Source organism: Chaetodon trifascialis, chromosome 10 (assembly GCF_039877785.1).
Source record: "Chaetodon trifascialis isolate fChaTrf1 chromosome 10, fChaTrf1.hap1, whole genome shotgun sequence".
Classification (NCBI taxonomy): domain Eukaryota; kingdom Metazoa; phylum Chordata; class Actinopteri; order Chaetodontiformes; family Chaetodontidae; genus Chaetodon; species Chaetodon trifascialis.
In genome coordinates this window covers 9,211,329-9,224,410 of record NC_092065.1, presented here as the reverse complement: position 1 = coordinate 9,224,410, position 13,082 = coordinate 9,211,329, and the positions used below count along the sequence as shown (strand labels likewise).

General features: G+C 40.5%; 1 protein-coding gene across 1 annotated transcript in view; it reads right to left on the bottom strand.

Annotated features, from left to right (window-relative positions):
- Window positions 1–1,484: 1,484 nt before the first annotated feature.
- Window positions 1,485–13,082, bottom strand: part of tp53i11b (tumor protein p53 inducible protein 11b) — a 32,999-nt gene continuing 21,401 nt past the window's right edge. The window contains exons 2-7 of the mRNA XM_070972942.1: window positions 12,672–12,811; window positions 8,187–8,245; window positions 7,973–8,021; window positions 7,566–7,662; window positions 4,832–4,933; window positions 1,485–4,151 (exon numbers count right to left, since the gene is read on the bottom strand). Of these exons, the coding sequence (XP_070829043.1) occupies window positions 4,018–4,151; window positions 4,832–4,933; window positions 7,566–7,662; window positions 7,973–8,021; window positions 8,187–8,245; window positions 12,672–12,800 (570 nt within the window). The 5' untranslated portion in view covers window positions 12,801–12,811 and the 3' untranslated portion in view covers window positions 1,485–4,017. The remainder of the gene's footprint in view (window positions 4,152–4,831; window positions 4,934–7,565; window positions 7,663–7,972; window positions 8,022–8,186; window positions 8,246–12,671; window positions 12,812–13,082) is intronic.

The window sequence follows — 13,082 nt, the reverse complement described above, 5'->3', positions numbered from 1 at the left end:
ATGTCGTGTACAAGAAGTAGACAGAAGCTCAAATTTGTACATAAGTAGAGAACTTGAGTAAATGTACGTTTGTTTTGTTTTTTTTATGAGGGTTTTTGTAAACATGAGAGAAGGAAGCTTTTTAGACCACAAAAGAAATGTTCTTTGCTCCTGTAAAAACATAAAAAGCACTTAAAGCCAGTGCTGTGCAGGAGATGATCAACCAGCTATATTTACATGTATGCTGATCATAAGCTGTTGCTGGGGGAGCCCAACAAAATGTTTGAGACTGCCTTTTAAATGTTCCTTTGTAAGCCCTTTTAAAATACTGTTTACGGCCATGCCTCAAGAAATAAACCAGGACTAGGAACATATTGACTGGAAAGTATGGGGAGAATGCATACACAGGGACACATGGGAGCTTTTTGCCTATAAACAGCCCGAACCACACACACATTTCCTGTGCCACACAATCCCCCTTTTCACCCTTTGCCCAATGTGTGTCTAAAGGAGCGAGCGCACGGGGGGTGGGAAAAGTTAGGCAGGATTATGTGGTGAGCTCCACCAGGTAGATTCATTTACATTCACAGACAAGATCTTTGTGCAGAGCTGAAGATGGTCATGTTATGACATGTTCAGCACCTTCCAAACACCAAACAAAGGGTGACATTACATAACAGTCCTCTCGTTTATTTGTTGAGACACGTCAGAACAAAGTTGTAGGTTCTGAGTAATATGTTTTATTGAATTTTGAATTTTTCTGAAAGCTTTCCACTTTCAAGGTTACTGCAGGTAAATGAAAGGATAGAACAGCCCGTTCTAGGCTGTTGGATATCAAATTTAAGAATGTATACCTGTGCAGGTCTCACCCTTGCTGTTGGGCATCACTTATACAAGTTTACAGCAGACTCAGGCTCATCTCACAGAGAAAACATGATCGAGTGGAGAGCTTTCCTCAACTTTAGGATTTATGTGTATGCATTTCTGGTATTTCAGTGTGTTTGAAGTGGTTGCTTTGTCAGCTTTTCAGATTCAATTTCTAACCCCTAAAATGAGAATACATTATTAGTCCAGAAGACAACTGCGGTTCCATGTGGAAACATAATAAGTGACACAACTTACATTAGTGATCGCTAATGTAAGTAACAGTATATTTCCAAAGCGGCTAGGAGTAGACAATTCATTGTTCGACAGAAGATTAATCAGCAACTACTTGATAATCAATGAATTGTTTTAAGTCAATTTTCAAACTAGAATGCCAAACAGTCTCTGGCTCCTGCTTCTCAAAAGTGAGGATTTGCTGTTAGACTCTTGGTCAGAAAAACAGATCTTACCCTGGCCTTAAGGAAATTGTGACTTTTGACTACTTTCTGACATTTTAAAGACCAAATGATTAGAAGATTAATTTAGAAACTAATCTGCACAGTAAATGATAATAAAATAACACTTTGTTGCAGCCCCACTTTATGTTTATCGGAAAGGACAAGGAACAAGGATGATTATATCACTTTTGAAGTCTTCAAAATAAACAATAGTGTCCTTTATTTCAAACTAAATAGTGGAAATCCATAACAATTCATTTCTGAGGTACAGTATAGCACATATATACATAAAAACACAATGCTACAACTTGAAACAGTTTGACCTGGTATGCTATTCACAACAGTACAATATATGCTGGACATCAGAGGGAATGAATAGCTCAACTCACCATTCCTCTAAAATTTCAAGGACACAACTTACCAATGTTTCTAACTAACTGACGTCAGAGAACCAGGAGGATGAAAGAGATATTTCTTTGCCTCCTTTCTTCTGCCCGTCCCCCTGCAACTGCCCATCTCTCCTAAAATAACCTGCTTTACAGATCTTTTTCATTTCGCAAGGCTGATGATTTGAGGCCTGCAGTATCGACGGAAATGGAATGACATTTTTCTTGAACTCCATAATTACCATGCTAGTGAGGACAGAGCAGTAGGTTGGGGCACACAATGTCACTAGGGAGAGCTGCATCTAATTAAACACTGGAAAAGTATAATTACAACTTTTCAGGAGTACAGGAGACCTCACCCATGTTTCACGTTCCCTATCTGAACTGAAAGCTCACCCATGTAACAAGCACATCTGCCTTCAGTGCTGGACTCCCTAACTGCAAACCCTCAATCACTCTGACCTCAGGACCACTCCCTTCTGGGGCACGACTGAACGTGGTCATTTGCAACAATATGGACCACCTTTGGAGGAGACCTACAGTATGTTTCTTGTTGGACTTAAAATAGGGTTTCACGTTGATTTTACAAAATGGGTCAACTATCTTTAAGGTGTCTTTTCAACTGGCCTGATGGTAGGTGCTGAGGAGTATGATTTACAGAGATTTGAAATGACAAATTAGCACTGCACTAAACCACTGAGCTGGGATGTCGCGTACCTGAGGGCGTGCCACGTATCAGGAGGTAGAAAACGTACTGAATGGGTAATGTGTTGGGTAATATCTGTTTTATAGCACATATACTGCAGTTTAACTGCCTTAAAATTACATTTTCCTGTTAAGGCTTTTTTGCCATTTTTAGCATCCATTCACCACCATTAAGATCCTTATTTATGAGCGTTGGGTTCTAGATGCAGGCAGCTTGCTACACGGTTTGAGCTATTTCTTTTCCTGGATTATATCGCATGCATGACGTCAAAAATACAAATGTCACTTAAATAGGTACAAAATAACACACGGCAAGAGAAAGATCAACTTCTGAAAATCATTAAACTAATACTGAACAAGTTCCCTGTTCTGTTCACAAGAACACCACATTATAGTAAATAGTTTTATTTACATATATACACAAGAAGTAGGATGCAGTGTCAATGACTGTTCTTTAAAGCAGTTTTAAGGCAAGGCTAAGGATATAGTGCATGTAAAAAACTGTGCTACATCACTGAAGAGGAACCAGCTCATGTTTGTTTGGCCTGCACGCTGACATGCTCGGCTTGTGACTCGTTTTTACAGTAAAGGTGTTATATACTTTCTGTAAGATCGCTCAGGCTAAACTCCTGCCTAACAGAGCACACACAAGGAGAGAACTGCACTGCTTCTCTTCCACGAGTCAGTTCACATGTGCGTTATACATGTGCTACTCTCAGTATTGTAAATTCTCAGTACAAAACAATTTACTTTGGTAGAACTTCTTAACCTCAAGGAATAAGAAAAAAAAAATCACCTTGTCCCTGAAAAATGTTTCGATTGAGCATTTTTTGGGGTTGTCTAAATCTAAATATGATTGATGGGCATGATTGAGAGTAAAAACTGAGCTTCAGGAGTTTCCTCAGTGCACTGAGTTTAGCTTATCTGACTGCACCTTAATCTTACACTAAGCACAGTTGATGCTTTTTCAATTCAGTGAGCTCACTGGAGAGCTGTCAGAGAAGCATGCACGAGCACAGATATTCAGGCTCAACTTTAGCATACATACAGTATGATTTAACTAAAACAGCATCAAACCAGGAACACATTGTAACACAAAGTCATGGTCCTTGAGTGTGATTAAGAAGCAGTGTCAGGATGCAGTTTATCAGAAAACACCAAAATACTGAATCTGGAAGTCATGTAGCTGTACATGAACACAGTCAGATGTTTGAAATTACTCGGTACTGTACATATTAAATCATATAACTAGTTCACACAAGAATACAATGCACTACAAACTGCTTGCTCCTTCTTTATAACAACAGCACTCAGAACTGAACAAAGAAGGAATGCGTGTCAAGAGGGGCTTGACCTCACAGCCCAGTGAAAGACTAATTTACTTTCACTACGAGGTTTCTCGTTCTTGTTGTAGAGTCTGGAATGTGACACTGTGCTCATCTGTTGAATATTGGTGGTTACAATAGGCTAGGTCCCATGGGCAGGGGTGGGTGGGTGGGTGGGTGGCATGGGGCATCCACTGCTAATGCTTCAAGCCCCAATCAAATAATATTCCAAACCTTCTGACCCCGTGTTTGTGATCTGTGCTCAGATGTCCCCCTCCCTGGAAGTATCACACAGTCAGCTCAGATCTTCTTCGCCTTGCGCCCCAGGTGGTAGTAGTAAGCCATTGTGACCACCAGGAAGAGCACTCGACTGAGGAGCAGGAGCATGGCGGCATTGGGCAGGATGCCGATCTCCATTAGAGTGATGGATGTCACTGAAACCACAAAGCAACATTTAGTACTTGAAATAGGATTTTTTTCTTTACTATCAGCAAATGTAACATTACACATGATTTTCCCAGCTTTATTGATCCATGGAAAGTGGAACTCAAATGTTTTTTCAAATCTGTCTTTAACAGTAACTCACATGCCAATATGTACAGTCACAGAGCTGTCAATCTCTGGAAGTTACAGTCTTTTTAGTACAAAATTCCCTTTTAGTGTTCCTTTAGTGTTGACAATAACAAAGAGGGAATTTTGTACTGTAAGACCATGGAAGAAACCAACTTGATTCGTGTACTTGACAGCTGAAGCCTCATTTTAGATTCATCTGAACTTGAGAAGACATTTTTCCACAGAAGCAGGACTGTAGTTTATCTCACATCACTTGCATTGAAATTGTTTGAGGAAATGATTGGTTGTAGAGACCAAAAACTGTTTCAATGATCATATCCAGCAATTTAATACAAGGCTATGAGTCCACACTCTGAACACAAGAGGGCAGTATCAACACATACATTTGATAATTTCTCTGGATAACTCAGTTCTGACTAATGGTCTGTCACCATTAAAGTGAGATAGTAAAGGGGGGATGTCTAATGCGGTGATTATAACAACTAGGGACAAAAAGACATAACAAGAACAGTAAAATAATGGACTGGAAATGTTTAATCACCTAGAAACTGGACAGCAAAGTAGCAGGCTTCACTGAGCAGAGTCCACTGGATAACGATCTTCTCTGCTGTGTAGAGACCATTCCACATGATGAGGGCCAGGCCTGGAAAAGGATGTGATAAAAGGGAATTTATAGGTTCAGGGGCATGGGAATGAAAATGGAAAGAAAGGGGAAGCTCAGGAAAGACGATTCCTACACACTCCGTTAACGCAAACTGTAAGAGCAGTTTACTTACAGCTGTACTCCAACTGTAATCAGTGATGCCGTGAGCACATGGTGATAATTGGCCTATTGATTCTGTTGAATGCTCGGACTCACTGGTTGATTCTGATAAAAGCCTGTGCTCAATCGTTTCATTCCCCATTCTCATTCTCATTCAAGTTAATTGTCCTGTATTTCACTCCTACACACGTACACACACACACGCATGCACACACCAGTGAAATGATGGAACGAGCAGAGGTGGGCAGAAAGGTGGGAGGGCTGATAGACTGTATCCTCTCCCTGCCAGGATCCATCTGTGTGGCAGATGAGACCCCGTCCTTCACCTCCTCCATCACTCCTCGTCTTGCAAGACATCACCCTTTTTTTTGCTAATCCCAACAGCCCTGCTGACATTTAAAATACAGAAGCACATCTTTTGTTGGCCTTATGAGATTGAAAGCTGGTTCATTCATATCTTCCTCCACAGTGACGTGTTTAAGGTTTTATCCCTCCTCAGGCAATGCAATAATCATACAGAGGATGGTTTTTGATTTGTTCAGATTTTGCATTGTACAGACTTATCAAGATAAGTTAATAATGTGTTAAAGTACAGTCAGAGGTTCTGCTTGGTCCTCCCATAAATGTCTTTTGAGGAGGGAGGAGTGGAACATATTTAATGTCTTAAATATTTTGTGCTCCTATGTCTATATAAAGTCTAGATGCTGATGTTCTGACATATGGAAGAGCTCAAACCAAAGGAGTTCTGGACAGATTTATCCCTGATTCTCTCCTCCCAACAATCTGAAGAGAAATCTGGTCTGGGAACTTGTTCGGTGCCTATGTTCAGCTGAAATTACCTGGTAATGTGGGGGGTTTACAGATGCACATTTAAACCTCCTGGACTGCTTCCACATTCATCAGGGCCACCCAAAAAATTTCAAACATTATTATTTAGGATTTAAAGTCTGGATGATCGAATCAGTAATTTCTGTGCAGGAATACAACAGCCAATGAGAGAAGGCTAGTGAGAGAAGCAGCTGACAGTGTTACCAAGCAACCATAAACACTCTAGCCCTTGAAGCTAACATTATTTAGCATAGTGCTAGTGACAGATATTAAAACTGACAGTTCAAATCTCACCTCCAGTTCTCGTTGAAGAATACACGACACATGTTGACCGCGTTTCACCAACCCAATCTCATCCAGCTGCTTTTGTTTTGTTCTCATTGCAAAGCATCACTACAGCACGCTGTTGCACCGCATCGGTCTCCATTTTGTTTCCACCTGCTTCCCCATCGTCATATGAAATCATGTGAGGTGGTGCACTGCTTTCTCTTGCAAGACAGTCTTAATAATATCCTGTAGTGTGTGATGCCCCATTATTTACCAATCTTGTACAGTATGCGTGTTAGAGATTAGAGAGGAAAACATCTGTGAAGTTTCTCCTTATGCGCGTGATGCAACCCAATTTTAGGATTTTGAAACCAGCTTTAGCTGAGAGCGACAACCTGACAAAATTTACTCAATATTTAACTGCTAAACCTTTGCCCTCATTCTTCTTCGTTTCCCTGCTTACTTTCCCATCAAGAGCAACATGTATAACCAGCCTGTGTCACAATCATATTGTGGCCCTTCATAGAGCCATCACAAACCCTGTAATCACTGTAATCACTTGCCTGACAGCCTTCTCTCAAACTAAGGCCATTAAAATAATCACTCACACCTCCAATATAATTGTTCTGTGACAGAGGAGCAAAGCACAAATGCCATAATTAACTGGCATATTTATGAGCATCGATTGTCTCCCATGGGTGCTGTGGCACAGAGGAGCAAAAAACAAAATAAAAAACAAAACAAACAAACAACTATTTAATGCGTGATTGAGTGAGCAGAGATCCTGTCCAAACCACATCCACGCACACGCACGCACGCACGCACGCACGCACGCACGCACGCACGCACGCACGCACGCACGCACGCACGCACGCACGCACGCACGCACGCACGCACGCACGCAAACACACTCAGTACAATACACTATCCTGCCATTCCTCACTGTGTTCCCACCAGATTTAGACCTGATATACGGGGCGACACAGAGGCGACTCAAGCCTTTGCTGAATATTCTGGAGAATTAGGCTCTGTACCCATCAGGACATCATAATGAAGTGTGGATAGACAGAACTGAATGACATTATACAACCTCTGTTTGTAGCCTAAAGGAATGATTGTGTGGCAAGAAGGGAGCTTTTTTGTTCATCATCTGAATGCGTGTGTGCGAACTGTAATGAATGCATAAGAAGGCATTATCACAAGAAACCACGAGCGGTGAAGCAGTGTGCATTTTTAGCATGTCCATGGCTAAACAGAAAAATTATGTGTGTCAGTATTGTTGCAGCACAGTGAATGTACTCCCTCATGCATAGCTACAGCATATGCACTGTGCTGCAGCTATGCATGAGGAAGCATGAATAGCTCTATGCATTTATAATCTGTGTGTCTTTCTTCATTTTTAGGAGTGAAGACTTACTAAGCAGTGCTCCTCCATAAAGGCGAATGGAGATGTTGGTCGTGGAGAGCTCCTCCTCAAAAACAACCTCATATAGCTGGTTGGGAAATATCAGGGCCTGTGTAGGAAAACAAAAGCACAACTCTGTCATATCAACACAACAGCATTCTGTCCACCCAAAATGCAGCAGCGTTGACAAAGTCTTCCTGTCTGTGAGTCAGAAGCACTGCATACGCCATGAACACTGAGGATATTGAGCATTTAGGTGGTATGGCCGACAAAGACTTTGCTGTATCTCCAGATGTCCCTCGCTGATGGGTTGTAAAAGAATCTACAGTAACTGGCTGCTGGGTTTACATGATTTTTCCTCTTAAGTCATGAATGTGAAACAACGTCTTCATTGTGTTGATAATTTAAGCAACACTTACCATCAGGGCCATAACTGTGAAACCCACTGCTGAGATGAGTATCCACACCCTAAGAGGAGAAACATGACATGACTGACTGTATCCTTCCTGCAACCAGTGCTGAAAGTACATCTGCTTCAGCATTTGCAAGATGTTGAACTTTACTGGAAGTGATATGCAGATGACCTCACACAGTCTGCTGTGTTTACTGTGTTCTGAGCAGCTGAAGTCTCACCTCAGCCCGATGGGCTCTCGCACTGCAAATTTCATCTCATTTCCGAGCATCTGACTGATCTGTGAGCAAACAAGGCAAGACAAAAGAAAAAGGAAATGAGCTATGAGAACAGAAGTGTAACAGCAATCATGTCATTTTAACAGATATCTATTATGACAGCCTTCCACAAAGAGCCACATAACCAAGAATAAAGTGTGCTCCATGGAGGTGTATTCGATGTTGTCAGCACATCCATAGAAAGCTACTGGAAAGAAGTATATTAAATAAAGCAGTGGAGAGAGAAGAAAAGATCAAAGAAGGACCATTAAAGATGTTAATTTAGAAACTAAATATCTTCACCTCCTTAATCATCCACTGAAGATTAAGAGGGTATGTCATGACAACATCTTGCAGTGAATTCTGGAGGAATAACCAACTACCAAGCCAATGCCAAAAGAAAAGCCTTATTTGCTACAAATGAACTTAATCCTAGCAACACCAGCACCAAGCAATACTCAATTTGTAATCCTGAGAGCTTGAAACATTTAGTGGGAGAAAATTATAACAAAGTCTAAGTAATTACTCATTCATCCAGTTGAACAGAACAATTGTTAATATTTCATGAAATGCCACACAGAACGAATCTTATCATACAGTATTATGGAGAAGGCACACCCAAGCGTTTCCCCGGTACGTAATATGTGTTAGGATAAGCATCTCTTATCACAGATGCTAGAAGATGATGGAATGCGAATAATTGGAATCTTGTTTTTCTAACTCTGCTCCATCATGTACATGAATACATTCGCATGAAACTCTCCAAAAAACACAAATATGAAAGCATCCAAGTGATCTTCTTATTCAACTGTCTGAGTGCTGGTACGATGCAGTGAATAAACAATTAGCCAAAACATAGTCGATAGTGAGAAAATCGATCACACACACGTTATGAGGAATAACCCTTTGAGATACACCATCTCATTTTCAAGGGGGTCGGTCCTCAATGACAATACAATACAAACACGAAACATAAATGTCAAAAAAAGAAATTAAAAAACAGTAGATCATACTCCCAATACAGCATGAAAAAGTATCATTCATTCAAAGATTATAGAAAAGTATTATTGTCTGCGAGTAATAAAACAAAACATAAGTACAGTGAGATCTTCTGAAGAACTTTTGCGCCTCAAACCAGCCATATGCAGTATGTTCCAAGTGCAACAAAATTGAAATACCAAGGTCTAAATGTATGGGGAAAAGACACCATATTTTTTTAAGTCTAAAATACACAAGGACAGGGAGGTAAACAAACTGATCCACATGAACTGCACAAAGGGCATGAGAAAAAACAAACAAACCCAGTTTTCTGCCCGAACAGACAGTAACCCACAGATAAATTACAATCGTTGGTTGGCTGAGACGATGAATTCCTTCATCCAAAGCCTTCAGGTCCTATCATTTCCCTAACATCAATGAGTTTCCTTCATCATTAAACATTTCCAAGAAACTGTTCTTGGGTTGCAGTGAGATAGCATCACTCAAACCAAAAATACAATGAAACATGAAAACCACTAAACCGAAAAAGATGAATCAGTTTCTGACTTGTAGTGTTTTCAGGGAAGGCACTATCAGTGGGAAAGCAGTTTTCTGCATGACGGGCCTGCAAAATGTCAAAGTGAATGAAACAAAATGAGTCATGTCATATCATGGAAAACAAGGGTTTTCAAGGGTTTTGCCACCATGTAAGTGAAACTGAGCACTGCATCTGGAACGTTATGAAAAAAACCCCCAAAAAACTGTGTTTTGCAGTCTTGTGACTCAATCAAATCATATCATGAAAAGAATCCTCATGAAGTCACATATGATGATGTGGTTTATCATATTATTGCTTTGCAAATTTCTTTTATCCACATTACTTATTCCAGGAAAGGTAGAAAATCAAAATGAACAAAACTTGTTTTTGAAAGATTTTAAACATAAGACACCTCACAGTGGAACATAGTTCATAGCTCTGAACTTCAGTTTCATAATTTTATCTGTGATTCTGCATACATTTGCCATATTGTAATGAATATTGATAGAAAAAAATGATAATTCATGCATAACACCCAGTCCTACTGGCATAGCACATTAAATGTTACATACATTACTCAAAAGCAGTAAAACATATGCAATGTATGCACTTTAGAAAAAATATGATAAGATATTATTTCATGAACGCATTGGCAGCATACAGCCATGCATTCAGGCACAAATGGCCCAAAAAAGCCTCATTAAAGTAGCTTTGTGGAAAAGGCATTTTATGTCAAAAATAAAAAAGGAAAAGGGAATTTCTTTTGTTTCTTTAACATTTCCTCTCAGTAGATCTACTGCTACAAACTTTGATTTCAGAGCAGAGGCCTTAAGAAAATACAGCCTTGAAGTTAAGCTCCAAAAATATTCAGATTCACAGTTACAGACTAGACCAATTACATCTCTCCTTGCACTGCAGCTGAAGTGCCTTTACATGAATCCATCTGTGCCAGCTGTGATCACGTGACCAGGTGAATCAGCCTTCCTGTTTCATGATTTCAGGGGTTGTTTTTGACAGGAACGCATAAATATTCATGACTGGCATGAGAAATACTCAAAGGGAGCTGAGCGTCAACTGATGGTACAGGGCTGGCTTGGGGTGGAATAGAGCGGATGGGAGTTGGGGAGGGAGGGAGAAACAGGAAAAGGAAGAAATCACAATGCTGTATGTGGAAAGAGATGCTTAATCACAGCTGCTATGGTCTGGCCTTGTCATCAGTCACTCAGTCAGCTACACGCAGTAAACAAAGGGCAACTCTGAAAAATATTCAGGAGAAATCAGTTATCCAACAAACTAAAATTTGTCATTTGAGTATGCACGCATCTCGTCTGATGAATGATGTCAGTTTGTGCAGTCAAACATTTATGAAGGCCTGGGCTCATGCTGTCAGTGCTCAGTTGTTGCTAGATGATGTTACCACTAAAATAACATACCAGTCGGTTAAAAAAGTTAAAAATGTCACAATAGGTAAGAAGGGCCGTGTGTCTTTGCAGAGTTGCACTCATACATGACAGCACAAATACACAAAGCCTCTTTCTCACCTGAAGTATAAGCAATAGCAACAGTGTCCTTATCTCTAAGCAGTTAAAAACGCAGGAAGAGACAGTCAGTGGGCTAGAGGAGCACTTCCCTCCTTTGTTTACAAGGACCACAGGCATGAAGTCAACTGTTTCCCCTCCAAACCAACTCCTCCAATGGAGCTGACTTTATTGTTAGATCCCAGGGGTCTTTTTACGACAACCACTTAATGCAAGGATAAATGGAACAGCTCAAGAATAACAGCACAATGCAGTAGAAGAAGTGAACAATTACATGGTAAGTACAACAATTTAATTTCTAAATCAGGGTCAATGACACAATTAAATAGGGAAACCTACTATTCAAAACAGCACATACAATAAACCACATTATTCTGAGTATTGTGTTACGGCACTTAGACTATTGCTAGATCACCATTCAGTCATTACAGCCAGTAGCTAACCTCCAAAATCTTTCTCAAATTAAATATGGGACATGGATGCAGAGGCAATCACTGTTTCTCTTTCTTTGTCAGCACATGTATCCCTCAGTAAGCTATGTGAAAGGGATCTGAGTGGCAGATGTCTGGTTTAGGCTTCTTGCAAAAACGTTGAGAGAGAAAACAAACACTCAGGAGGGCTGAGAAAAGAGGGCCAACATGTCATCACAAGCTATCAGCCACCACCGTATGCCCGCTCCCTTCTGTTCTGTTCCTTTCTCCCACTTGCTGATTAATATTTCAGTGAGGAACAGTCTGCTCAGCCTATCATTCTGATGCAATCTGATAAAAAAAAAAAGAAAAAAAAGGAGAAAGCAATCTTGATATTTTAGTTCACTGAAATGGAACAAGAAATGCCTGTGAGTCTGCAACTGTGCAACTCAACATATGACAAGCGTTTTTGCGCTTCCTGGCATGAACCAGCATTTGCGCTGTTGTGTTTTTGGTAAATACATCACTGTGCATCTACATGAATGTGTATATACATGTGAGGAACGAATATAACAAATGAGATGCAAGAGGCAGGGAGTCTCCCAGAGGAGGCAGTCACATCTCAGTGGAGCTACGAGAGCTCATGGGATTACGTGATCTAGATTCAGTGAAGCGTAAGGAGCAAATGCACACAATGGGACACCATGAGAGTGATGAGCCAATTAGCAGGCCATTGTGGCTTTTAAAAGGAATCCATAGTTCTTCTCAGGGTTAATGAATGCATCTCTGGTTAAGTGCCATTTTTCCTTATGCATTGGTGCAATTTTATCCATTTGAGAGATGATGGTTGAACACATCTGCCTACTTTTACTTTAAGTTATTTGTTGCTATAACACACTAGCTATTTGCTCTCTGCATATATCTGCATCACTGGCCATATTAAACAAAAGGGACACGAATAAAACATCATGTGATGTAATCTGACCTTTGAGCGGTGCACTTCACCATCATCATCCTCTCCACCAACTCCAAGGATCTTCCGGCTCTTCAGGCGGCTTATCAGGTCTGTCTGGCTGTGCTTCTTCATTAGAGGAGGGTGAGGTTTAGACGCCATGGTGAACACACCTAAGAGAAGTAGAAAGAGAGGTACATAGAGGTGGGTCAGTGTGTGTGTGTGGTAGTAATATTGGAGGAAATGAATAAATGAAATAGAGAAAAAAGGAAAGAAGATGGAAAAAAATATATTAATTTGGAGTTTCCAGAATTTCTGTTATTACCCCTCCCTTTGAAGAAGGCACCTCTCAACAGCACAGGCAGGAAGAGGTATCATCCAATCTACCAATAATCCCCTTGAGGACTTGACTTATGCAACACAATTGCATAACACGGGTCCAGC